Source organism: Ochotona princeps, chromosome 16 (assembly GCF_030435755.1).
Source record: "Ochotona princeps isolate mOchPri1 chromosome 16, mOchPri1.hap1, whole genome shotgun sequence".
Taxonomy (NCBI): domain Eukaryota; kingdom Metazoa; phylum Chordata; class Mammalia; order Lagomorpha; family Ochotonidae; genus Ochotona; species Ochotona princeps.
Window position 1 is genome coordinate 52,654,985 of NC_080847.1, and position 26,656 is coordinate 52,681,640.

Genomic DNA, 26,656 nt, shown 5'->3' on the forward strand with positions numbered 1-26,656 from the left:
CAGCTTTCCCCAAGCACCGCCCCCTCCGGGGTCCACCCCCGCGGAGGCGGAAACGTGCCCCACCCCCACTTCGCGCGGCCTCCCATTTCCGCTTCCGGTGCGGCCGCGCGCGGGCGCAGCGGTGGGAGGCGGCGAGCAGCCGGTGAGTGCAGACGCGGCGGGCTGAGCTGAAGCCTGCTGGATTTTGTGTTGTTTTTTGGGTGCGGGTGGAGCAGGCGAGCAGCAGTTGAGCTTCGCCCCCCACCTGGGGCCATTCCCGGGCTGTTGTGGGGGGCCTCCACCGGACCTCGGTCCGACGATCGCCGGGGGCCAGACAGGCCTCGGGCCGCGCCCCTGGTCCCGCCGCGGGCTGCACCCCCATCGATCCCCGCGGCCCTTGCTGTCCCTTCGGCCCCTGCTGCCCCCTCGGTCTCCGCGGCCCCTGCTGTCCCTTTGGCCCTTGCGGCCCCTGCTGTTCCCTCGCCCCTGCTGCCCTCTGCTGTCCCCTCGCCCCTGCGGCCCTCTCGGCCCCTGCTGTCCCCTCAGCCCCAGCTGCCCCCGCTGTCCCCTCGGTCCCCATGACCTTTGCTGCCCTCGCTGGCCCCTCGGCCCCTGCTGTCCCCTCAGCCCCAGCTGCCCCCGATGTCCCCTCGCCCCTGGTGTCCTCTCGGTTCCCGCGGCCCCTGCTGCCCCTGCTGTCCCCACTGTCTCTGCGGCCCCTGCCGAAGCACAGCCGCCCCCGGGCTGGCACTCGCTCGGCTTAGCCTGGCAACCCCCAACCCGGGCTCTGATCCCTCCTTGCCGCCTCATCCCGCCTCTGCGATACAGAGTGTCTCCTTGCCCTGCTGCCTCTAAGCAGCCGGCGTCCTTTATTCCTCCTGCACCGTGATGGCCCTGCTGGCACCTGCAGCCCTGGCCCCTGAGGTCCACCAGCCAGCCTTAACTTTACACACCAACGTGTCCCTTTCCAATCCATTTACCCCTGATGTTGCCCCTGCCGCCCCCAGGACCCAAAGGATGGGGGGTACTCACCCCAGAATTACCTGAGGGTTTTTCAGCGTGCTCCACGCAGCTCCTGACTCACAGCTGTACACTTGAGCCTATGGCACACGCGAGTCCCCGGTTTCATCCCCCCTTCCTCTCTCGGTACTCTGAATCTGGCAGATGATGCACTGAGCATTGGCAGCTGACTTGAATTCTGCCCCACTCTCTGCTTTTTGCAGACCGTCTGGTCCCCTGGTCTGCCCGCCCAGGTTGGGGCCTCCAGGCTTGCCTCACCACCATGTGGCACGAGGCGCGCAAACATGAGCGCAAGCTGCGAGGCATGATGGTAGACTACAAGAAGAGGGCCGAGCGGCGGCGGGAGTACTACGAGAAGATCGTGAGTAGCCTGCCGTCGGGTCAGGGGTCTCCTTGTAGCAAGAGTGCCAGTTCATGAACCTCCCCCTTTTTCTTCCTTGGGTGTTGAGCGTAGTTGGCCACCAGAACCCCAAGGGACTCTGTCTACCCCCGCAGTGGTGCTTGGCAAGGCCTCAGAGTGCTGCAGGTGCCAGCAGGGAGGAGGGAGTGGTCTGGGGTCTGCCGCCATGCAGGCCTGGCCGTGGCGTGGACGTGTCTGCCAGGCTTACTGCTGTACGTCCATTGCCCGAGAGCTGCTCCTGGGGTTTGGCATGGCTCCCCGGAGTGGGGGCATCGGCATCAGTTCAGGGACAGCTGGCTGCTGCCCTTTCCCTGTTGGATCCTTTGATTGCTTTGGGTGGGACAGAAGGCAGACAAGAAGCCCTGAGCTGCAAGGCCCCGGTGGCCTGGTCTGTCTCTTCCCCAGTGGCCTGGTCTGTCTCTTCCCTGGTAGTCTGGTCTCAGTCTCTTCCCCGGTGGCCTGGTCTCAGTCTCTTCCCCGGTGGCCTGGTCTCAGTCTCTTCCCCTGTGGCCTGGTCTGTCTCTTCCCCGGTGGCCTGGTCTGTCTCTTCCCCGGTGGCCTGGTCTCAGTCTCTCCCCTGGTGGCCTGGTCTGTCTTCCCTGGTGGCCTGGTCTCAGTCTCTTCCCTGGTGGCCTGGTCTCAGTCTCTTCCCCGGTGGCCTGGTCTGTCTCTTCCCCGGTGGCCTGGTCTGTCTTCCCCGGTGGCCTGGTCTGTCTTCCCTGGTGGCCTGGTCTGTCTCTTCCCTGGTGGCCTGGTCTCAGTCTCTTTCCTGGTGGCCTGGTCTCAATGTCTTCCCTGGTGGCCTGGTCTGTCTCTTCCCCGGTGGCCTGGTCTGTCTCTTCCCCGTGACCTGGTCTGTCTCTTCCTCGGTGGCCTGGTCTCTGTCTCTTCCCCGGCCAGCCCCAGTGGCCTTTTCCTGCTTCTGTCCCCGTGCATTTTTTGATCTGCAATGGGTACATCCCCATTGCCCATCTTTTTAAAGCATTTTAAAATTCTCTTTGTTGGAGGAGGGGTCAAGGAAGGCTTAAAATCCTGGGACACTTCCAAAGACCCCTTTGGTGTCTCTCTCTCCCTCCTCTTTCGAGAGGCACCCCACCTCCGGCTCTTCGGAGGTGCTTTCCCCTTCCTCTCCCTTCCCTGCCCACCTGCTCCCTTCACAAATAAACTTATCTGTTCGCAACAGAAAAAAAAAAAATTCTCTTTGTTGGAAAGGTAGATTTTCACAGCAAGGAGTGACAGAAAAATCTTCCATCAGCTGGTTCACTCCCCAAATGGCCACAGCAGCCAGAGCTGAGGCCGTGTGGAACCAGGAGCTTCTTCCAGGTGCAGGGTCCCAAGGCTTTGGGCCGTCCTTGACTGCTTTCCCAGGCCACAGGCAGGGGGCTGGATGGGAAGTAGAGCAGCTAGAACATGAACCAGCACCCATATGGGATCCTGGTGCATGAAAGGCGAGGACGTTGGCCCTTAGGCTACCATGCTGGGCGTGAAGGGGACAATTCTTAGCACTTTCTGGGCCTCAGCAGAATGAGCCTCAGCAAGTCGGCTTCTGCTGCAGCCCCAGGGCAGAGCTAGCAAAATGCCATGATGGTGGGTGCCTAGAAGCTTGGAGCTAAGGTGCTCTGGGTTCTGCTGCTAGCTGCTGCCCAACAGGCTGCACGCTGTGTTCCCCAGCCTGCTTCCTGTAGTAGAGTGTAAAGCAATGGACCAGGACCTGTCAGCTTTGGCTGTGTGGAGGCCTCAAAGGTCAGTGGCTTGATCAGGGTAGGAGTTTACGCCATGTTTACAGGAAGCAGAGGGACCCAGTTCTGCTAGGGGACCTGCTGCTGGCTTCCCTGCCCCAGTCGCCTCAGTGTGCAAGAGGGCTCCTTGTGACTGTTCCATTCTGCAGGGAGGAGTAGGATATTCTTGCCAGTGACACTTCCAGTCACATCCTATTGGCCAAACAGCAGTTCTGTGACCACACTCAAGGATAAGGATGTGACGAAGGCTGAGAGGTGCGGGCTGCATGCCTGGCATCCCTGAGCAGGTTACATCAGGAGGTTCCCTTCTGAGTCGGCTGCCCCAGGGTGTGCAGGACCGCCGGACCAGGTCTGGGCGGGTGGTGGCGCCCACGCCCCTCTGAGCATACACCTGCCCTGGACAACTATTGCTCTGTAAATATTGGCGCTTGGGGTTGTTGACGTTGCTGTTTAACTGGGTAGAGCTGGAGTTTGGATCCAGGTGGGTGGCTGGCGTTGAGGAAGGAAGGCTGGGGTGCCAGGGAGGTCCCTGAGTCCTGGCTTCCCTCAGGACCGTGGTGCTGGCCAGCCAGCCCCTCTGCCTGGCCGCTGGGAAAAGCTTAAAGTATGAGTGCCCGCGGTGCTGGCCCGTACAAGTGACCATTGTCGCTGTGTAGGAACATGACCAGCATTCTGATCACAGCTGCCAGGCCAGGCGGTGGCCGGTGCTGCTGGGAGATGGGGAGGGGCTGCCCGCAGTCCCACACAGACTGTCACCTAGCTCCGGGTCCCAGAAGGGAGACAGAGCCGAGGAGACAGCAGAAGCTGGCAGGGCTTCTGGTCACCTGTCTGCGTGGTGCCTCCTTTCTCTCTGTCTTGGGTCCTTTTCTGATGGTCCTGCCACAGTTTTCTTTATTGAGCGGCTTGGAAACTGCAGCAGAATTCCCTGTTGATCTGAAATTGGGAACCGTGTGGGTGTCTCCTGCCCTGGGAAGCCCCAGGCTGACCCCCAAGCCGGGTCAGACGTTCCACTGGGTCCCCCATTGGGAGCACTGCCTCCTCTGGGAGTGGTTCCTGCGGGGGTACATCTGTCTGCACAGCTGCCACTGCACTGTGAGGACGTGAATTCCTGAGCTCTCTGTCCTAGAACCAAGCCAGGCTAGTGGTCAGGAGGGGGCTTGTGTACCCTGGCTCGTTGTAGCATCGTTCATAGTAGTTAAGAGGTAGGAGCCATTGACAGAGGGTAAGTGCATGTGGTGCAGCATTACTTCGCCCTAAAAAAGAGAATAATTCAGAACATTCCCATCATACTCTGGTGTTGGAGGGCCTTGAAGACACAAGTGAAATCAGCTGTCAGGCAAAGCAAGAAGGCTGTTCTGGAAGATTCTGTTTATGTGAGGTCTGGGGCGGGGGGAGGGCTGTCAGTCCTTTAGTAGCCAGGGACTTGGGGGCAGAGGAGAGAGGCTGTGCTGCTTAGCCAGGCCAAGCTTCTGCCTTGCCGGAGGAACAGATCAGAGAGATTGGTCACGCTCCAGGGCTCCAGGTGCGTGGGGTAAACCTGCTCCTGAGCCCTCAGATACACTGAAAATGCCAAATTTTGTTTTGTGTTTTTACCACAGTAAGAAAATTACTCTTGCATTTCAAAAATAAATCATAATGAACAAGAAATTGGAGTTGTGCAGTCAGGCCCGTTTGGGTTCAAGTGTTAGTTTTGCTGGGGCCAGCATGTGGCACAGCTGGTTCAGCTGCTGCGTGTGACCCCACGTCCCTGTGTACCCTGGGGAGTGCTGTCTTTCCCTGGTGGCTTCCTGCTGACATGGCTCAGCCTGCTCCTTCCTCCCATGTGTGTAGGGAGTGAACCAATGGATGGGAGGTCTCTGTTGCTCTGCCTTTCAAATAAGTAAGTAAATCATTTTGAAGAAGAATCCCAGTTTGGTTCATAAGGTGATGTGAGCGAGTGGACATTGGCCCTTTGAGAGTCTGGACCCGGCAGAGAGGAGTGGTGCCTGGAGGTTCGGAAGTTGGAGGAAAGGTGCCCATCATGCCTAGCTCCATGCACCTAGCTTCCGGCGTGGTTCATGGACTTTTCCAGAGTTTTGGGACACTGCTAGGCTGTGGACTGCAGGCTTCACTCATAGCCCAGTTCTTCTGCCCGCTCTTCCATGGCCTGGCCAAATCCCGAACGGCAAACTCTCAGGAGTTCTGACTGCAGGCACTGGGCGTGTGGCCTTGGAGTCACCTTGGCAATGTGATGGGCTCCTGAGACCTTCATGGTGCTGAGGGAGTGGGATATGTTATATGGCTGAAGACAGGGAATTGGGGGCGGGGAGGGTAAAGGTCAGGATGCGGAGGTGGGTCCCCGCAGCACTGCCTGCCCCTCCTGGTCCCATGGTACCTTGCCAGGCCCCATGCACTTAGTTGGGCCATAGATCAGTTCTAGCCATTAGGGGAGGATGGTTTCAGCCAGGCCCCTGCGAAGGCAGGTGCGGAGTTGTGATGAGCCAGATAATAACCGTACTTATTGGCAAGCGTCCTCACCTCTTACCCACTGGTGGGCACACCTGTGCGTCAGCTGACCAAGGCTTGGGAAGGGTGCTGGGGACGCAGAGGAGGGCAAAATCTTGGAAACTTGAAAGTTTTTTTTTTCCCACCCTTGAAAGGGCCCAGGCTGCTGTGTTGGTGGGGAGTTGCACTCTGTTCCTTCAGTGTTCTGGACCCTGGGGATCCCTGCACTTCTGGAAGGAGGCAGATGTGGGAGACACGTGGTGAGGGTGTGCTCACAGGGTGTGCTAATCCAGTGCTGGGGGTGCTCTGAGGAGAGCAGTCAGGCTTAGGGCCGTGGAGTAAGAGGGTCCAGCAGGAGGGCTGCTATGGGGTCTGAACTATGTGAGGGAGGAGGGCTACTCTGGAATGTACTAGACTGAACTCCCAAGTCGGCTTCTGGGGCTTACCTGATTATTCTGGGAGTGGTTAAGGAGGTCAGTGTGCCTGGAGCACAGTGGAAAAGGGAAAGGTAAGAGGGCTGCCCAGACCCAGGACGGACTTGGCCCCTGACTGCTGTGGGGAGTGGCTGAATGGGTCCTGGTGGCATGGCAGCACAGCCCAGGAAGGAGGCTGCCGTGTGTGCCAGGCCAGAAGAGAAGCCGCTGGATTAGGAGTCACCATGTGGTGCACGGACACCCCGCAGGGGGTTCCTGTGCTGTGCTTCCCAGCTGGAGTTTAGTTGGTTACTTTTATTATTTATCTGGAAGGCAGAGTACAGACAGAGAAAAGGACAAAGTTCGATCTTTGATTTCCTCTTAGTTCACTCCCCAAATGGCTGCATTAGCTGGAACTGGTCCAGTCCACAGCCAGGAGCTCCTGGGTCTCACATGTAGGTGCTGAGGCCCGGGCACTTGGACCATCTTCCATTGCTTTCTCAGGCACATTAGCAGGGAGCCAGCTCAGAGTGGAGCAGGTGGGACTTGAACCGGCCCCCATGTGGTGTGCTGGCGTTGTCCGCGGTAGCTTAGCTTGCTGCATCACAGTGCCTGCTCCTTCCAGGTGTTCTTGTGATGCTCCAGCTGTGAGTCCTGCAGGAGGGCCCAGTGTGAGCGCTGTGGACCTGGGACATTTCTCTGGCGTCTTGGTGCCTTGATTTTGTTTTATTGTATTAGAGTGTGTGTACATGATAGAGATGTCCTACCTATTGGTTCTCTGCCCAGATGCCCTCACCAGTTGGTGCTGGACCAAGCTCAGAGCCGGGAGGCAAGCACTCAGGCCACATCTCCCCTGGGGGTGGCAGGGACCCAGCCACGTGAGCTGCTCCCTGCTGCTCCCTGGAGTGTACCTCAGTGGGAAGCTGGAATGGGAAGCGGAGGTAGGACCCAAGCTGTATCTTAAATGGCAGCTACTGTCCTTCCTAGCTTTTAATTTTTTGTTTGTTTGCTTGAGATTTGTAGAGTGATCTAGAGTGAGAGGAAGAGATCTTGATCTGCCCTCTGCTGCTACACCGTCCAGATGGCTGCAGTAGACAGGGCTAGGCCAGGCCGGAGGCAGGAGCTAGGAGCTCAGCCTGCTCTCCCTCATTGGCGACCCAACTATTGGCACTGTCATCTGCTGGCTTTCCAGACACGCTGGCAGGGCGCTGGGTCAGAAGGGCGACCTGGACGTGAACTGGCACTCTAGTATGGGATGCCAGTGTCGGCAACTGGCAACTTAACTGACTGTACCATAATGCCAGCCCATGGTAATATTTTTTAAGGTTTATTTATTTTGCTTGGAAAGTCAGAGTTGCAGAGATGGAAAGATAGAGAGATTGATCTTCCATCTACTGGTTCACTCTTTAAATGGTTGCAACCTCCAGAGCTGGAGCGACTCAAAGCTGGGAGGCAGAGCTTCTTCCTGTTCTTCCACGTGGGTGCAAGGGCCCAAGGTCTTGGGTGTCCTCTGTTGCTTTACCAGGCCATAAAAAGGGAGCTGGGTGGGAAGTAGAGTTTGAAGGACATGAACTGGCACCCGAATGGGATGCTGGCGCTTGCCGGGATGAACTGGCTTGTATCATCACCTTGGTGGCCCCCAGTGATCTTTTTTTTTTTTAAAGATTTATTTATTTATTATTTTAAAATACATTTTATTATTGTTATTATTTTATAATACAGTTTCATATTCCCTTATCCCCTCCTCAGTTCCCTCCACCCGTTCCTCTATATCATTACTAACATATAGTTCTTCATACAAGATTTATTTTTATTGGAAAGTCAGATATACAGAGAGAAGGAAGAGAGACAGAGAGGAAGATCTTCCGTCTGGTGATTCACTCCCCAAGTGACCACAATGGCCGGTGCTGCGCTGATCCGAAGCTAGGAGCCAGGAACTTCCTCTGGGCCTCCCACACGGGTATATGGTCCCAAGGTTTTGGGCTGACCTCGACTGCTTTCTCAGGCCACAAGCAGGGAGCTGGATGGGAAGCGGGGCTGCCGGGATTAGAACCGGCGCCCATATGGGATCCCGGGGCGTTCAAGGCGAGGACTTGAGCCGCTAGGCCACCATGCTAGGCCCTTTTTTTTCTTTTCTGTGTTTTTTTTTAAGATCTTTTATTTAAAAGCCAGGGTGACAGAGAAATTCTTCATCCGCTCTGCTGGTTAACTCCCCAGATAGTTGCAGCAGGAAAGCTGAGCTGACTTGAAGCTGGGAGCGAGTAGCTTCTTCCAGGTCTCCCACTTGGGTGCAGGGTCCCAAGACTTAGACCATTCTCGCTGGTCTCCCAAGCCATAGGTAGGGAGCTGATCAGAAGTAGAAGGACGGACCTGGCGCAATAGCCTAGCAGCAAAAGTCCTCAGCTTGCATATGCCGGGATCCCATATGGCTGCCAGTTCTTTTTTTTTTTTTTTTAAGATTTATTTATTTTTATTGGAAAGGCAGATAAGCAGAGAGGAGGAGAGACAGAGAGGAAGATCTTCTGTCCGATGATTCACTCCCCACGTGAGCACAACGACTGGAACTGAGCCAATCTGAAGCCAGGAGCCAGGAGCTTCTTCCGGGTCTCCCACGCGGATGCAGGGTCCCAAGGCTTTGGGCCATCCTTGAGACTGCTTTCCCAGGCCACAAGCAGGGAGCTGGATGGCAAGTGGGGCTGCCGGTACTAGAATTGGCGCCGATGGGGCCTGGCATGGTAGCGTAGCAGTTAAAGTCCTCACCTTGAATGCGCCGGGATCCCATATGGGTGCCTGCTCTAATTCCAGCTGCCCCACTTCCCATCCAGCTCCCTGCTTGTGGCCTGGGAAAGCAGTCAAGGACGGCCCAAAGCCTTGGGACTCTGTACCTGCATGGGAGACCCAGAAGAAGCTTCAGCCTCCTGGCTTTAAATCGGCCCATCTCCGGCTGTTGTGGCCACTGGGGTGTGAATCAATGGATGGAAGAACGTGTTCTCTGTCCTCCTCTCTGTGTATCTGAGTTTCCAATAATAAATAAATCTTTGAAGAAAAGAAAATAGAACACCTGGGGCTCAAAGCAGTGCCCATATGGGATGCTGGTTCTGCCGATGGAAGATTAGCCTGTTATGCTACCATGCGGTCCCCTGGTTGTATATTTTTAGTTTAAGTCGAGTTTTACAAATATTGGTATGTGGCAGTTTTATTCACTTTAAGATTTAATTTTGGGCCCGGCGGCATGGCCTAGCGGCTAAAAGTCCTCGCCTTGAACGCCCTGGGATCCTATATGGGCGCCGGTTCTAATCCCGGCAGCTCCACTTCCCATCCAGCTCCCTGCTTGTGGCCTGGGAAAGCAGTCCAGGACGGCTGAAAGCCTTGGGACCCTGCACCCGCGTGGGAGACCCGGAAGAGGTTCCAGGTTCCCGGCATCGGATCGGCGCGCACCGGCCCGTTGCGGCTCACTTGGGGAGTGAATCATCGGATGGAAGATCTTCTCTCTGTCTCTCCTCCTCTCTGTATATCCGGCTTTCCAATAATAATAATAAAAAAAAAAATCTTAAAAAAAAAGATTTAATTTTATTGGAAAGACAGATTTACAGAGAGAAGGAGAGGGAGAAAGATCTTCCATCCACTGGTTCACTGTCCAAGTAGCTGTAACAGCTGGAGTAGAGCTGATCAGGAGCCCGGAGCTTCTTCTGGGTCTCCCACGCAGGTGCAGGGTCCCAAGGTTTTAGGCCATCCTTGACTTGACTGCTTTCCCAAACCATGAACAGGGAGCTGGATGGGAAGTGGGGCTACTGGGTTTAGAACTGGCGCCCGTATGGCAGGTGCAGGGTCCCAAGGTTTTAGGCCATCCTTGACTTGACTGCTTTCCCAAACCATGAACAGGGAGCTGGATGGGAAGTGGGGCTACTGGGTTTAGAACTGGCGCCCGTATGGGATCCTGGTGGGTGCGAGGTGAGGACTTCAGCTGTTGGATCACTGTGCTGCGCCCCGAGACGCTCCACTTCTGATCCTGCTCCCTCTAATGTAGCTGGGGAAGCAGTGGAGAAAGGCCCAAGTGCTTGGGCTCCTGCACCCTGACTCCTGGCTTTGGCAGCTCAGTCCACTAGATGAGAGATTGCTTCTTTTTCCTTTGTCTCTCCCTCTGACTCTGCATTTCAAATAAGTGAGATGAACCCTTTTTTTTTTATTGGAAAGGCAGATATACAGAGAGGAGGAGAGACAGAGAGGAAGATTTTCCATCCAATGATTCACTCCCCAAGTGAGCTGCAATGGCCAGTGCTCCGCCGATCCAAAGCCAGGAACCAGGAACCTCTTCGGGGTCTCCCATATGGGTGCAGGGTCCCAAAGCTTTGGGCCGTCCTGGACTGCTTTCCCAGGCCACAAGCAGGGAGCTGGATGGGAAGTGAAGCAGCTGGAACCTATGCCATGTTGGATCCCGGCGCATGAAAGGCGAGGATTTATTCACTGAATTGTTATGCTGGGCCTGGTTGTTTGTACTTTGTCCCTTATGGATGGTGCTGTTGTCAACAAGTGTCTCCTTGAGTGCCTGTTTTCTGTTCAGTTTTGGGGACCTGGAGGCCAGCATTGTTTTATCGGGGAGAGTCTGTGACACTGACATCTCACATTGGTGTCACTTTGAGTCCTGGCTGTTCCACTTTCAGTCCAGCTTCCTGCAAATGTGTGTAGGAAACCAGTGAAAGATTGCCCGAGTCCTTGGGCCCTTGCTGCTTCTGAGACCCAGGTGGAGCTCCTGGCTTTTTGGCCTCACCTAGGCCTGGCCGTTGCAGCCATTTGGTGAGTGACCTAGCAGGTGGACAATCTCGCTCCTTTTCTCCTTCTCTCTAATTCTACCTTTCAAAGAAAAATAGAGAACTTTAAAAAGTAATGTAGGTTTCACAGAATGGGAGAAGATCTTTGCACACTACGTAGGTGATAGTGGGCTAATATCCAGAATATACAAAGAACTCCAAAACAACCAAAATACCAAAACAAACAAACCGCTACCGAAATGGACACAGGAAATGGGCAGACATTTCACAAAGGAACAAACCAAATGGCAAACAAACACATTTCCCTGGCAATAAGGGAAATCCAAATTAAGACATCAATGAGATACCACCTAACGCCAATAAGATTGGCCCACATACAAAAAAAAAAAACAGAAACAACACTTGCTGGCGAGGTTGTGAGGAAAAGGGAACCCTACTCCACTGCTGGTGGGGCTGCAGGTTGGTACAGCCTCTTTGGAAATCAGTATGGAGAACACTCAAACAACTCAAAATCTGCATATCATACGACCCAGCAATTGCACTCCTAGGAATATATCCAAAACACCTGTTTCACGAGACACCAACATGCACCCCTATGTTCATAGCAGCACAATCAGTAATTGCAAAAACATGGAAGCAACCGAAATGCCCATCAGCGGAAGACTGGATAAGAAAGCTATGGTTCATCTGCTCCATGGAATACTACTCAGCTATTAAAAAAAACAAAATGCAGTTCTTTGTGGCCAAATGGGATCAAGTAGAAACCATAATGCTAAGGGAAATGAGCCAGTCCCAAAAGGTTAGATACCACATGTTTGCCTTAATTTGATATGATGTCAATATGAAAAACAGTATATGTAAAATGTAACATTATATCAGCCTCAAACAGCCTATCTCACATGCAGTTAGATATTGGGAAATAACCAATGAACCAACAGTCAATGTATGTCAGACTGCTTATGATCTACATCAAAGAACTGTAAAACCTAATATACTTTTAATACCCTATGTTATCCCATAGCTGGGAGGGAGCGCAGAGAAATCTTTCATCCCCCTAGAATGAGTAAGGAAGACGTGAAATATAACCCCAGGATCATAACTGGTAACTCATAGACAACAGACTCGAATCAGCATTAGACAATAGTTAAACTACAATGGCATATAAGGGGAATTAAGAGCGGTCATGACAACCTCTTAACAGGAGGTCATATGCACAGAGCAGGGGGGACCCCGGAGTGGAGCAGCGGGACAGGAGGAGGCTTGTATCCCAACCCTGAAGACTCACGGATTCTCACCAAGGATCCACCACATGGGATGGAAGAAACCCAAATCCTTCCTCGTAGGATCCCAGGGCATCAGAGCAACAGCCAGGAGCCCTGAGCAGTCCGCAGAAACAGAAGAACAGTAAACTTCCTTCAGGACTAGGGAGGGGAGCTTTCTCTGTTCCTTGCCTGGTTCCAACTTTGGGTTCCCACCCTCTCTTACAATGACCATCAGGATCGCTCCAGAAACCCCTCAAGGCAAACAGACAAACAAAACTTTAGAATAGATAGAGAACAACAAGGAAAGCTTGGAATCAGACAGGGGTCAGCGGGGATTCACTTATACCTTACTAGGGGGAACACAAAGATTGGTTACTGTTCACTAGGGTATTGAGGATTTCTCTGCACGCCCCTTCTAAAACTGTTCTGCACCTAAAGTGTAGACATATGTCTTGTTAGAGTTTTTTTTTTTTTTAAGATTTATTTATTTTTATTACAAAGTCAGCTATACAGAGAGGAGGAGAGACAGAGAGGAAGATCTTCCGTCTGATGATTCACTCCCCAAGTGAGCCACAACGGCCGGTGCGTGCCGATCTGAAGCCGGGAACCTGGAACCTCTTCCGGGTCTCCCACGCGGGTGCAGGGTCCCAAAGCATTGGGCCGTCCTGGACTGCTTTCCCAGGCCACAAGCAGGGAGCTGGATGGGAAGTGGAGCTGCCGGGATTAGAACCGGCGCCCATATGGGATCCCAGGGCTTTCAAGGCAAGGACTTTAGCCGCTAGGTCACGCCGCCGGGCCCCAATGTCTTGTTAGAGTTTTAAGCCAGTCTAGACTACCCGGAAAAAAAAAAAGCCAAGTTCAGGAAAATTACACTTCAACGAAAATAGATACGAGACAGTTGAATAGTAATCTATAGCCATTTTAAGGTGTATTAGAACCCGGTTGTGTATAAACTAAAATTAAATGTCAATGAAGGTGTACAGGATGTGGTAAAGAACTTGGCTTTTTTTTTTTTAAAAAACATGTTGGTTACTCAATTCTATGTCAGTTAATTCCATAACATTGTAAATTGTTGCTGATGTTAGGTTGGGGCTTTTAATTGATGGGGATGATACTCAGCCGGCTCTACCTTCAGGCCAGAGATGGTCTCTCCAACAAGCCACTGAATTTGTCTGCACAATAAGATGCTGGAAACTATGCTTGGTATATGCTTGCAATGAAAGAATCTCAACTGATCTTGAACTGTGGTAATGCAACAAGGTGGAGGAATCCACCATGGGAGGAGGGTTTGGGGAGGGGATGGGGGAATCCCAGTGCCTATAAAACTGTGTCACATAATGCAATGTAATTAATAATAATAATAAAAAAGTAATGCAGATTAGCAGAGAAAGAGAATGAAAGATCTTCTATCTGCTGGTTAACTCCCCAGATGGCTTCAATGGCTCAGGCTGAGCCCATCTGAAGCCAGGAGTTTCTTCCAGGTCTCCCATTTGGGTCCAGGGGCCCAAAGACTTGGAACCGTCCTCTGTTGCATTCCCAAGCCATAAGTAGGGAGCTGGATTGGAAGTGAAGCATCTGGAACTAGAGCTGGCGCCCATATGGGATGCCAACTCTGCTGGTAGAGAATTAGCCTATTGAGCAAGCATGCTGGGACTCAGGGGTATTTCCTTATAGTGGAATTCGTTCATCATGTGATAGCTCTTCAGCTAACTTCCTTCCTTCTTTCCTTTTTCTTTGAGGCAAAGAAATGGACAGAGGGACAGAGACAGGTGTCTAGTGGTCTCCCATCTGGTGGTTCACTGTCTAGGTGCCACACCAACTGGTGCTGAACCAGGGCACATTGGGGAGACAGGCTCTCAGTGCTGGCCTCTCCCATTGGTGATGGGAAGTTGGCTGCTGGAGCCCTCTGCCGCAGGCCTGGGCGGCAGCAGGCTGAACGTGTGGCCCTTTGATTAACGTCTCCCATTCTTGTCTGTATGGGTGATTATCTGGCCTTTCAGTGTTTGCCATCTCAGTCCGTGTGCCATCGGGTTGCTGGTGTTTGCGTGCACTCATGCCATCTTGACGTCCAAGAGGCTGGTTCAGCCCAACCACTTGCCTGGCTCCTAATGCGTGACTCTGGGGGCTGGGAGCAAAGCATGGAGGATGGTGGGCTGGAGGCAGAGCCTCCAGAGAGTTGCAGAGAAAGCCATTTTTGTGTCCCCTCTGACCTGTGGGTTAGCACCTGCTGGACCCCAGTGAGCTCCTGCAAAACTGGGCTGCTGGGGGAGCAGTTTGGAGCCCAGTAGGTCATGACCCCCAGCCTGTCCACTTTCCCCCTCCACAGAAGAAGGACCCGGCCCAGTTCCTGCAAGTGCACGGCCGAGCCTGCAAGGTACACCTGGATTCTGCAGTTGCCCTGGCTGCCGAGAGCCCTGTTAACATGTAAGACTCATGATGGGCAGGAAGCATAAGGTGCTGGGGGCGACGCAGTGTCCAGAACAGGAGCCCTGGGCTTGGGACGGACCTCTGGGGACTCAGGTGAGGGAGGTTTGGCTTACACGTGAGGGTGACCGTCATGGAGGTTCTGTGGAGTTCACAGGCAGGAGCTGGTTTAGGGGACTTCCAGGGGACTGGGTGGAGCTGAGGCCAGAGCCCTGGAGGAGGCCGAGAGGGTGTCTCAGGAGGAACGGGGCTCCTGGCCAACCTCCTGGGGTGGGAATCTGGTCTCCCTAGGGGCCGTCTGATGGGTGACTGGGTTACCCGCCACAGGTCCCAGAGGCTGCCTGGGGCTTCAGGGGAGATGTGCAGCACAGGGGGCCGAGAGCTGGGGGGCCCTCAACTCAGGCTTCCCTGCTCGGCTGCAGGATGCCCTGGCAGGGGGACACCAACAACATGATTGACCGCTTTGATGTCCGTGCCCACCTGGACTACATCCCTGACTACACACCCCCGCTGCTCACCACCATGTAAGCCGAGCCGCCCTGCTGCCCCGCCGCCCCGCTGCCCCGGAAGGCGGTCGGGGTGGGGGAGCCCTCTCCCATTTGGGAAGTGACAGCTTGAGCCACATCCTGCCCTCTCCCCCACCCTGAGCCTTTACCAAACGCCTCTCCCCTTTTCCTGCTGGTATGGGGTGGGACCCCATTCTCTCTCCCCATCTCAAGAGCTTGGCGTCCCCTAAAGCTCCCCAGAGCAGGAATCAGACGAGCGGAAATGCAACTACGAGCGCTACCGAGGCCTGGTGCAGAATGACTTTGCCGGCAGTGAGTGCCTGGGCGCCGGGGGTGGCGGGTGGCTGCGGGTCCGGCTGCAGACTAGAAGCCCCAGTGCAGTCTGGAAAGATGCTCCTGGGTGCTTTCTGCTGAGGGGTCCTGGGTTCTGGCCCCCACTCTGTCCTGGGCCCACTGCATCCTGTGCCAGCTCCCAGTTCCCTTCAGGGCCTCTGTCTCTGTAGTGGCCACAGGGGTGTCTGCCTGTTAGGTCATCTCCACAACCTGTGCCCCCAACCTCTGTGCTGTTTTTCCTTTTTTAACAGTCAGCGATTCTTTCTGTATATTTTCCCTTGCTTGCACAAGCCACCTTGTCAGCCTTGAAGGCTGACATTTCCCACTATTTTAAGCAGTGATCTAGACAGTGTTGGATCATTCACTAGGCGTTCGTGAGCGTCTCAGTGCTGGCCTCATTACCACTGCCAGCTCACCAGTGAGAGAAGTAGGGGACCCAAGGAGGCCTCCGCCTGCCCAGCCTTGCCCTGGCACGTTCAGGCTGTGGTGGAGCTGGGCCGTCCCATCCGTGTTATCTCATGCTTCTGCACAACCACTCAGCAGGGTGGGGCAAAGGCTCGCCTGACAGGCCAGGCTTGGGAGACAAAACAGGGGTCCTCCTCCCGTGGGTCCTCACCTGCTGTTGGCCTCACACAGGGCTCCTGACCCAGGAGCAGGGCTGGAGAGCGGCTCTTGGGGTGCCCAGGGGGAGGTTGGGCATGACTGGCCAGGTCGTTTTTGTCATCACTCGAGGCCACGCCGCATCTCGGTGCTGGAGCTAGATTTCTGTGTGTTCCTTCACTCCCTTCCACAAATCCCTCCTGTGCTCCCGTGGCGGCGTGGCAGGCCTGGCTCTGGGGCCAGAGCCCTGTGGGAAGAGAGCGGATTTGGCACATTAGTGGTGTTGTTCCCAGTCCAAGGTGATGTTGGAGTGGGGGACACATTGTTCCGTGAGAACAGTAGGTCCAGGACTGCCCGAAGCTGGGGTCAGTGAAGGCTGGCTAGACATCGGCTGCTCAGAGAGTGGGACAGGATTCCAGGCACGCTGGAAGGGCAGAGGGCAGGAGGAGCCAGGCAGCTGTGTGAGGCAGGTCAGCAGGGCCCTCTCCTGGGCCCGGTGGGCTCTGGACAGGAAGGGAGGGAGGCCTGTAACACTGGGCGAGCCAGTGCCCCCAGTTCCTGTCATACGTGCTGAGACGCTCACAGCAGCTATAGGCACTCCCCAGGGACCCACAGACAGGCAGCAGGCACACAGGGTCAGAGAGGAGGCCCTGTTATGGCACTGAACTTGCCAAGGTGATTCAGAGGGGAGTCAGAGGGGAGCTGAGCTCCCCATGGCATCCAGGTGACAGGTGGCCCTTGGGACCCGGTTCAAGATTCTGTGAAAGGTTTGGCCCAGGGCCTCGTAAGAGTTATGGTGATGGGATAGCCATGCCCAAGTCCCCAGCACTTGCTTTGCCACAGATCCTGTTTTGTGGAAGTGCCAAGTGAGGCACAGGGTTGAGGTCCCTTGACCAAGGATGTGCACTTGTGGTCTGTGCTGGCCAGGACAGCCCTGCCGCCAGCCATGTCCCACCCCAGTGCCCCCTGATCCCCGTCCTCTCGCTTACCGCAGTCTCCGAGGAGCAGTGCTTGTACCAGATCTACATTGATGAGTTGTACGGAGGCCTCCAGAGACCCAGTGAGGATGAGAAGAAGAAGTGAGTCGGGACTGGGTCACCGCAGGGTTGCCTGCCATGATTCCAGTGCCAGAATGAGGCAGATACAAGACGAGTCACTGCGATTAATTCCACTACAAGCACCTTGCCCTACTCGGCACCGGGCACACCGTGGCAGACAGGCTTGTCCCCGTATGGCAGCAGAGTCAGGCCTGGGGGTGGTCAGGATAGTGTATGAGCCAGCCTCGTGGCAGGGGACTAGGAGTACTTCCTAGAAAACTGGGTATGGGATGGAAAAAGAGATAAGAGCAGCCCTGGGAGCTGGTGGCAGGTCCTAGGCAGAGGGAGGGCCAGGGGCTGGTGCCAGTGGGCTGGTGAGGCCAGCATGCAAGGCCCTGCCCTTGGCTCATGGGCGCCCCTGTCCCAGGCTGGCCGAGAAGAAGGCCTCCATTGGCTACACCTATGAGGACAGTACGGTGGCCGAGGTAGAGAAGGTGGCGGAGAAGCCTGAGGAAGAGGAGTCACCGGCTGAGGAGGAAAGCAACTCGGATGAAGATGAGGTCATCCCCGACATCGGTGGGGTCCCCTCTCTGTCCTCCCCACTCCCCCAGTCCCTGGGCAACAGCTTTGTGTCTGACCCCCTCACCCGTGGGGTAGCCCACGCTTAGGAGCCCCACAGTGTCACCTCCCGTCCCTCCCTTTTGTGCTCAGCCCGCCTCAGCTCCCTGCCTGTTTCAGGTCCCATCCCCACTTCTCATTTCTAGGGTATCCCTGCCTGGTTGTGGGCTCTGTTCTCTTGCCCTCAGGTTGCTCTTTCTGTCTTTCTCTCCTCTGGAAAGCCGGTGTTCATCCTCGTTCTGAGCATCCCCATCCCCCAAGCAGCCGCTGCTGCAACCCCTGCCTCCTCCACTTGCCTCCCACCTGGGCACCATCTCTGCCTGCTGGCCCTGGGGCCGTCCACTTCTGTGTCCATTCTGGCCCTGTACATCACGCGTCCAGCTCTGAAACACTTGCACCCACATGCAGCCTGCATGCACCCACATGCAGTTCCTCCCCATCTGTCTGGCTCCCATCGTGCTCTCCGTGTGCCTCGCTCATCATTGGTCCTCCCACCCCACCCCGTTCATTTCTGTAGCCTCCACTGTGCACTGTCCTGTGCCGGCCCTTCGGGGGCAGGGTGAATCTGGCCAGCCTGTGGGATGTTGAGCTGAGCCAGCTCTGATTTGGTCCCTCTCTGAAGGCTCCTCCAGTCGGGAGGCCCTGCCTGGTCCCTGCGTCTCCTGGGGCACTGCCCCGCTGTTTCCTTGCTTGCCTAGGGCTCCTGACAGCTTTTCTCTTGGTGCAGATGTGGAAGTGGATGTGGACGAACTAAACCAAGAGCAGGTGGCAGATCTCAACAAACAGGCCACAACCTATGGCATGGCTGATGGTGACTTTGTCAGGTGAGGCCTGCGCTGTGGAGTCTGTCCTAGCCTGGCAGTGCTGTGCTGTTACCCTCCCTGGCCCTGACCTGACTTCACAGAAACTGCCCTCAGTGTGGCATGGGACAAGTCCAGCCCCGTGGCAGCTGATGGACCTGCGGTCAGGCTTTGCTTGCTGGTAGCCTCTTCCTGAGCCGTATCCCATGGCGAGCGTTTTGGTCTCATGATTGGGTAGGGTGGTTGCAGCGACAGTGCCACGAATTAGCAGCTGAGTGACTTTATGCTATAGTCTGGGCCCTGCCTCCATCGGGTACAGTCAGGCCCCTGCTCACCACTTGGACTTGGCGCTTCCCCGACTGGGTGTCTTCCCACATCCTTCCCACCTCCGAGGCCTAGGACACGGTCATACTTGGCCCTCAGCCTTTGTTTTCTCCTCAGCCCTCTCAGGGTGACTTCCTCCGCTTTGAAGATGCAGCTGTCTCTGCGTCCTCAGCATCTCCTTTTCCTTGTCCCCTGAGGGTCTTAGGGACCGTCCCTTGTCCATGACTGTTCCCCTGGAAGTGAGCTCGGAGCTGTGAGGGCTTCTCCGGTGCTGAGTTCTTAACGTGTGCAGGAGTGGAGACATCACCCTGGTACCCTGGCTTCCTGGGTGATGATTCCTACCCTGCCTCCTCTGCAGGATGCTGCGGAAGGACAAGGAGGAGGCGGAAGCCATCAAACACGCCAAGGCCCTGGAGGAGGAGAAGGCCATGTACTCGGTGAGGCCCGTGCTGTGCCCCTGAGGCCCACCCCTCACCAGCCCAGTGGCCCCTCACCAGCCCGGTGGCCCCCTGAGGCCCGCCCCTCACCAGCCTGGCCCCCTGAGGCCAGCCCCTCACCAGCCTGGTGGCCCCCTGAGGCCCGCCCCTCACCAGCCTGGCCTCCACCCCAGGGTCGTCGCTCCCGGCGTCAGCGGAGAGAGTTTCGAGAGAAGCGATTGAGGGGACGCAAGATCAGCCCTCCCAGGTGAGGCTTTTCCTTGAGCACCTAGCTGCTCTGGGGCAGCAAGCAGCCAGAGCAAAGGTAGTGGGCAGGGCTGGCACCCAGGGGCGAGTGGCCACTCTCTGGCTCTCTCGCAGTTGGAGACTTTGCCTGTTTTTCCTCCGGCAGGAAGGGAGCCCAGTGGTGGGCAACCTGCAGGTGCTGCCAGGCACAGTCAGGAGAATCGAGGGCAGAGCGAGCAAGGCCCCCGGGCCGGCCTGACCCTGGACCCTGTGGCTCCTGTTGGGCCGCTCGCTGAGTCCTCTCAGACCTGGGCCCAGCTTCTTCCTTTCTCCAAGCACCAGTTTCCTGCTTTGGAAAGTGAGATGGTGTCACTTAGCAGTCCTTCATGCAGGGCATGGGATGAGTGTAGCGGGGGATTGAGTATGGCAGGAAGGGTTCTGCTCGGGCCAGGAGACAGGCAGCTGTGGGCTCCAGGGCCAGGTGTGGCAGGGATGCACCACCAAGCAACACGGGTCTCCCTGCCATCAGCAGCGTCAGGAAGTGTGGGACACCCTGGGCTGGGCTCCTGGCTCAATGTTCACCAGCCCTGGTGACCCTGGACTCCCACTTCTTCAGCTGCAAAGTGTATATAATCTGGAGTGCCCTGTTGAGGGGCTGGGGAGAGCTGCTGCGCTCAAGGGCGGAGAGCCTTTGAAGGGCTGGCACCTAAGGTAGTTGCGCATGTTAGACATACAGTTTTTTTTTTTTCTTTCTTTTATTTATTATGGGGGGGCTTAGGGTTTTTTTTTTTTTCCAGATGAATTTATTTTTATTGGAAAGTCAGATATATAGAGAGAAGAGACAGAGAGGAAGATCTTCTGTCCATTGATTCACTCCCCAAATGGCTGCAATGGTTGGAGCTGTGCCAATCTGAAGCCAGGAGCCAGGAGCCTCCTCCAGGTCTCCCACACAGGAGCAGGGTCCCAAGGCTTTGGGCCGTCCTCGACTGCTTTCTCAGGCTACAAGCAGGGAGCTGGATGGGAAGCAGGGCTGTTGGGATTAGAACTGGTGCCCATATGGGATCCCTGTATGTGCAAGGTGAGGGCTTTAACTGCTAGGTTACCATGCCGGGCCCTTTCTCTTATTTAAAGATTTGTTTTACTTAAAATAGATACAGAGAGAAATCTGTATATTGGTTCACTCCCAAATGGCCACAATGACTGAGCTTAGTTAGTCTGAAGCTGGGAGCCAGGAGCTTCTTCCAGGTCTCCCACGTGGGTGCAAGGGCCCAAGGACTTGAACTACCCTTAACTGCTTTCCCAGGTACATTAGCAGGGAGCTGTGGGTGAAGAGGAGCAACCAGGACTAGAACTGGTGCTCATATGGGGTGCCAGCTGCAGGATCTCAATGTCACTGTCATTATTACCCAGGCAGCCTCAGTGAGAACTCAGCAGACTTTTTGTAGCATGCTGTGTGCAGGCCAGGTGGGGCCAGGGCTGTGGGCCTGGAATCCCTCAGGACAGGCCAGCACTTTATGGGTGGGACTTTGAAGGTCACTCTTTGGATGGTTCTGAGGTGGGAGTAGGTGAAGGAATTCAGCAAGGCCTGCCACCTTCTGGCATCCCCCCTACACCCCCAGATGTAGTTGTTACTGTCTTCAGGCCCCCCTCCCCCCGGTCCCAAAGACAGGACCCATGCAATGCCAAGTCCATCCAGATTCCAAGGCCCCACTTCCCCCCACCTTCTTGTCTTTGTAGCTATGCCCGCCGAGACAGCCCCACCTATGACCCTTACAAGCGGTAAGTGCAGGGTTTGGTGAGGGGGGCAGCCCCACTTACATAATGCCTGGTGAAACCGATTGAGGCAGAAAGATGTGACTTCGAAACTAAAAGTCTCTAGCAATAAGCCAAGCAGCTACTGGCTGAATGCGGGGTTCATCTCCAGGATGAGGAGGGGCCTCACTGAGACAGGCCTGCGAGTGACCTCAGAAGCCCCTGAAGGCCCATGCCCTTCAGAATGGGGTGGAGGGTGGGGTCTGCCCTCTGGGGTCCTGGCAGGCGAGGGAGGTGAGGCCCGTCCAACTGTTAGTAGAATGAGAGGTGGAGCCAATTGCTCCCAGCCTCAGTGATTCGCAAAGGCTTCGTGGGGCAAGTACTGGCGAGCTGGGTCTGTGGCTGCCCTGCTGCCCCAGCTCTGGCACGCCACCTGGTAGGGCCCGCTGACCCAGGTTTTGCTGTCTGGCTGTGCAGGTGCTTTGTTCAGGGGAGAAGGGAAAAGGCCTGGAGTGCCTCAGTCCCTAGCTGCCTGCTTTCTGCCCCATCACAGGTCGCCCTCGGAATCCAGCTCAGAGTCCCGCTCCCGCTCCCGCTCCCCGACTCCTGGCCGGGAGGAGAAGATCACATTCATCACCAGTTTTGGGGGCAGCGACGAGGAGGCAGCCGCAGCTGCAGCTGCTGCAGCCGCGTCAGGGGCCGCCACAGGGAAGCCCCCCGCAGCCCCCCAGCCTGGCGGCCCCGCACCGGGACGCAATACCAGCGCCCGGTCGGTAACGCTCAGGCTGCCCGTCCTACGCCCCGGCCACCACGGGAGGGAGCTGGGGCCGAGGGGGGTTGCCGCTCTGGCCTGCACTGACTTGGCCCCCGTGCCCCACCTGCAGCCGCCGCTCCTCCTCCTCCTCTTCTGCTTCGAGGACCTCCAGCTCCCGCTCCCGCTCCAGCTCCAGCTCCCGCTCTCGCCGTGGCGGCGGGGGCCACTACCGCTCTGGTCGCCATGCCCGCTCCCGTTCCCGCTCCTGGTCCCGCTCTCGCTCCCGTTCCCGGCGCTACTCCCGGTCCCGCAGCCGGGGCCGGCGGCACTCAGGTGGCGGCTCCCGTGATGGACACCGCTACTCCCGATCGCCCACCCGGCGTCCTGGCTACGGGCCACGACGCAGAAGCAGGTGCGTTGGGGGCAGTGGGGGGAGGGTCAGTGGAGGGGGCATGTGTGGCCAGGAGGTCAATGAGGGTTCCACCAGCCAAGACCTAGTCTGAGAGGAGAGGCCCTCAGGGACACTTCTTGCTTTGGAGGGGAGGCAGAGATGTCTAGGAGAGAAGGGGCTGAGTACCTCTTTTCTCAGTGCCACTGGCCTTGCCAGGACAGAAGGGTGAAAGTGGCTGCATCAGGGCTTGCAGTGGGGGCCCTGGGCCTGTGTGGCTGGGAAAGCCCGCCGGAGGCTCCCTGTGTGTCTCTGGGAATTGCTGGGCAGGGTAAAGTAGTCACGCTGGGTGGTGGAGGTAGCACTTGTGAGGAAGTAGCCACCTGGGGCCAGGGTGCACTTCCCCTTGCAGTGCCTTGCCCAGTGGGGGCTGTCCTGCCGTGGGGGACACGGGGTGGGAGGGGGGAATGTGGCCTGGGGTAGCTGCCTGGGTGCCTCCTGTAATCCTGCACCTGCAGAGTAAGGGAACCCGCTAACGTCCATGTCACTGGGTCTTGTCTCCATGTCACAGGCAAATTGACATGCAGTTTTGACAGGCAGGCCCAGCCCTGGGTCAGAGGCTGCATGACTGTGGTGTGGGTCCCAGTGCCAGCTCCCTTGTGGGTCTAGTGGGTCAAGTGGAGTGACCGAGTGGGCTCTAGAAAGCTGGCAGGCGCATGACCCTGTTCCGTGGAAAGCTTGGCACTGTCCAGTCCTGTCGTTCCTCAAGAGAAGACAACCAGTCCTAGCTTTGGAAGGACAGCTCTTGTTTTCTTAATGTCCACAACACACTTTGATATTGTAAAAGCCCAGGAGTGCCTCAGCAGTCGGCGTGTGGCCTGTGGAACCAGCTGCTGGCTCCTCACAGCCCAGCCCTGGGCGATGACAGGGGAGAGGAAGGTGGGGCTGGTACCTCCCTGGTGGCAGCCCGAGCGTGAGCCCTCACTGCGGGACCACCAGGGTCCTGAGAAGGGGAGGAAGGGACTGTGCTGGGGGCTGGTGGGGGCCCTGAGGAGGGTGGACGGAGGTGGATGGGGGGGAGGAGAGGTCACCTTCAAGAGTGCAAATCACAGCCAAACCCTGTCTTCCCAGTGGCCACTCCCCGGAAGCTGGCAGGTGCTTGGAAGGAGAGAGGTGGGTAGGCGTAGCTAGCTGTCGGTGCCGGGAGCTGTCTGAAGCAGGCCTGTCTGGAGGGGCCAGGGTGGCCCTAGCACTGATTGTATGAGGTGACATAGGACCTTGCAGGAAGACATGGATTGGGAGCTTAGGGTAGCAGTATAGAGAGGGTCCCTGCAAGCCTGTAACCCGGCCTTGCCCCGCACACCCCCAGGAGCCGTTCCCGCTCAGGAGATCGCTACCGGCGGGGCGGCCGGGGCCCAAGGCACCACAGCAGCAGTCGCAGCAGCTGGTCCCTCAGCCCATCCCGCAGCCGCAGCCTGACGCGCAGCCGCAGCCCCAGCCCGAGCCCCAGCCCCAGCCGCAGCCGCAGCCGCAGCCGCACGCAGAGCCATTCGCCATCACCTCCGAGGGAGAAGCTGACAAGGCCGGCAGCATCTCCCGCTGTGGGCGAGAAGCTGAAAAAGTGAGTAGGGCCCGACCTGGGGGGCGGTGCGCCATCAGTCTCAAGTGGGGTTCTCCCCTGGGAGGCCTGGAGGGCCTGCCTGTAAGGCTGTGCCTGGGATGCAGGGTCCAAGGGAGATGGGGCTGTGAGGGCGTGGGAGCTGAGACTGCTGCAGGGTGGAGGCGACAGGCTCCCTTCCGCTCTGCCAACTGCCTTCTTGCCTCGCTCTCACCCAGGACTGAACCTGCCGCTGGTAAAGAGACAGGAGCTGCCAAAGTCAGTAAGAATTTGGAACTCGCCTGCCTAATTCCCGCCAGCAGCAGTGCCCGAGAGCTGGGCCCGGTGGGCCTGCAGGGGGCCCGGGTGGGCCGGGAGGTCCAGACTGGGGGGGAGGGCAGGAGAGGGGCAGGAGAGGAGCTTGCCCCCAGGACAACCACGTCCCCTCCCCACCTCACTGTGCCCTTGGGGGATTCCCGCAGCCTGCCCTTCCTGCCCACATGTCTCCCGCAAGTTGCAGGTTCTTGGCTGAGGTGGGTTGTGGGAGCTCCGGGATACCCACCGCCTCCCGCCTCTTCTCCCCCTCCCCCAGCCCAAGCTGACACCGCAGGAGAAGCTGAAGCTGAGGATGCAAAAGGCGCTGAACAGGCAATGTATGTGCAGCTGTTCCCCGAGTGCTCCCCTCAACAGCCACGTGAGGGCACAGCACTTGGGGCGGCCAGGGGCTGGGGGCATTCCTCTGCGTAACCTCCCCGCTCCCCCACAGTCAAGGCGGATAAGAAGGCAGCTCAGGAGAAGATGATCCAACAGGAGCACGAGCGGCAGGTGAGGTGGGCTCGAGGGTGCCAGGTTGCCGAGCTGGGGTGGGAAGCCCGCCTGGCTTCATCCTCATGGTTGCCTTTTCACAGGAGCGGGAGGACGAGCTCCGAGCCATGGCACGCAAGATCCGAATGAAGTAAGACCGCCCCCCCTCCCAGTGCTGCCTCCTGCCTGCCCGCTGCTGGGCTGCTGCTGGGGCCCCACCCAAGCCGGCCGTGGGTGGATGAAAGAGCCAGCCTTGAGCCCTCGGGCCATGCCCGGCCACCTCTGGCTCTTCTCCCGCCATCTCTTCCCTCGCTGCCTGGCTTAGCATGCTTGCCGTTCTCATGGGCTGACAGGTCCCCCTCATCCTTCTCCCACCAGGTACCCGCCCTCACTTCCCTCAGGAAGCCCTCCCCCACTGTGTTGCCCAGATAGCGCCCCAAGCCCTCTGCCTCCCCAGCCTGCTATGGGTGGCAAGGCCCTCATCTGCCCCTGCAATGAGCCCTGTGTTTTGTTTACTTTCTGCCCTGTCCTCCCTTCCTGGACTCCTAGCAGTGCTCAGCCGGCTCGGTAGCGGCCTGGTGCCCTTGCCTGGCCTGCTTGCTTTTCGTTTGCTCTTTGGTGGTACTGAGAAATGGCCAGGCTCAGAGCCTGGTCAGCCAAGCCTGGGTTCAGCTTCACTGGCTTCCTGCATCATGTGGCCTGGGGCCGGCACATACCCCCTTGGGGCCTCCCATGACACTGAACCAGGGGCAGCCTGGAACCGTGGGCTGAGGTGGAACTGGAGGTCCCGGTGCCTGGTGTCCTCGGGCAGGGCTGTGTTCTAGCTCATGGTGGCATTAAGTGCTTGGACTAGCACCTTAACCTGTCTGGGCGTGGGCAGCCATCCCTGAGGACCCCGCTGTGGGGCTGTGTGGGAAAGGCCTGATACCCTGTGCCCAGAGCTGCTGGCAAGGTTGTTGGGGATTTGGTTACGGTGGGCCACACTGGGCTCCTGCTCCTGGCTCTGCACCTCACCCTTCAAGGCTCTACCAGCCTACAGACAGGGTCGCTGCCCCGCCTTGACTGCCTTGTCCAGGTCAGGCTCAGGGAAGGCACCTGCTAATCCTGGACCCCAGAGTAACAGCAAATGAGGGCATTGCTGGACTGCCCGGCTGTGAACCCCACTGTCAAGTGTCTGTCCCCTGGCCGCTGCCACCCCCTGCCCCACCACCATCTCCAGGTTGACTCTTGAACACCTGGATAGCTTTGGGGTCACGTAGGTGCTCATCACCCCTCCTCCCGCAGGGAGCGGGAGCGCAGAGAGAAGGAGCGAGAAGAGTGGGAGCGCCAGTACAGCCGGCAGAGCCGCTCACCCTCGCCCCGTTACAGTAAGTGTTCCTGTGGAGCATGCCCAGCTCCCCTTTTGTAGGCTTCAGTCCCAAGGGGCCCAACCTCGAGGATCCCACCCCTGCCCCCCATCCCCACACTGGCTCTGTCCTCACCCATCTCTTCTCCACAGGCCGGGAATACAGTTCTTCCAGAAGGTAAGAAAATCAGCCCAGCCCCCAGGGGACCTTTTGCTTCTTTGTCCTGGGAGGGAGGCCCCCATTCCCCCTCTACCTCCGGCTGTGCCACCCTCACAGCTCCTCTCCTTTCTCTCAGCAGGCGCTCGAGGTCCCGCTCCCGGAGCCCCCACTACCGGCACTAGGCGGGGGAGGCTGGAATTGGGACACTGCTGTTTCTCTCCAATGAAATAAAGTCAGACACTATTTAATTCCCTTCCCCGGGCCTGTGTCATTTGTGCAGGGCTCTTAGTGCCTAGCAGCCCATTGGGAGGAGCTGGCCGGTGGACAGGCCAGGTGCCAAGGGCACCCTAGTGGTTAGTCCTGCCCATGGCAGGGCGTCTGCACGGCAGCTCTTTGTTGGGCAGAGCCGCCGTGGCGTGGTGAGGCCTGCTGAGAAGGCAGGGGGCCCAGACCTGCCCACAGGTGCAGACAGGGTGCCGGCCTATG

At 57.2% G+C, this 26,656-nt stretch overlaps 1 protein-coding gene across 3 annotated transcripts; it reads left to right on the forward strand.

Annotated features, from left to right (window-relative positions):
* The first annotated feature begins 91 nt into the window (after window positions 1-91).
* CLASRP (CLK4 associating serine/arginine rich protein) lies at window positions 92-26,423 on the forward strand. Of its 3 annotated transcripts, none has more exons than XM_058674709.1 (21): window positions 92-142; window positions 1,203-1,360; window positions 14,393-14,490; window positions 14,913-15,014; window positions 15,229-15,308; window positions 16,924-17,008; window positions 17,394-17,542; window positions 18,312-18,408; window positions 19,067-19,145; window positions 19,319-19,392; window positions 21,108-21,149; window positions 21,676-21,891; window positions 22,007-22,288; window positions 23,634-23,885; window positions 24,101-24,140; window positions 24,454-24,514; window positions 24,628-24,686; window positions 24,770-24,816; window positions 25,950-26,032; window positions 26,164-26,188; window positions 26,307-26,423. In XM_058674709.1, exons 2-21 carry the CDS (start codon window positions 1,262-1,264, stop codon window positions 26,350-26,352), a joined length of 2,016 nt encoding a protein of 671 aa, XP_058530692.1. In that variant the 5' UTR covers window positions 92-142; window positions 1,203-1,261; the 3' UTR covers window positions 26,353-26,423. The 3 variants fall into 3 exon arrangements, 2 of the variants coding, with proteins under 2 accessions (XP_058530692.1, XP_004598010.1); XM_004597953.4 differs by having other exon boundaries at window positions 26,310-26,423; XR_001168463.3 differs by lacking the exons at window positions 26,164-26,188; window positions 26,307-26,423 and having other exon boundaries at window positions 24,101-24,144.
* The last annotated feature ends 233 nt before the right edge of the window (window positions 26,424-26,656 follow it).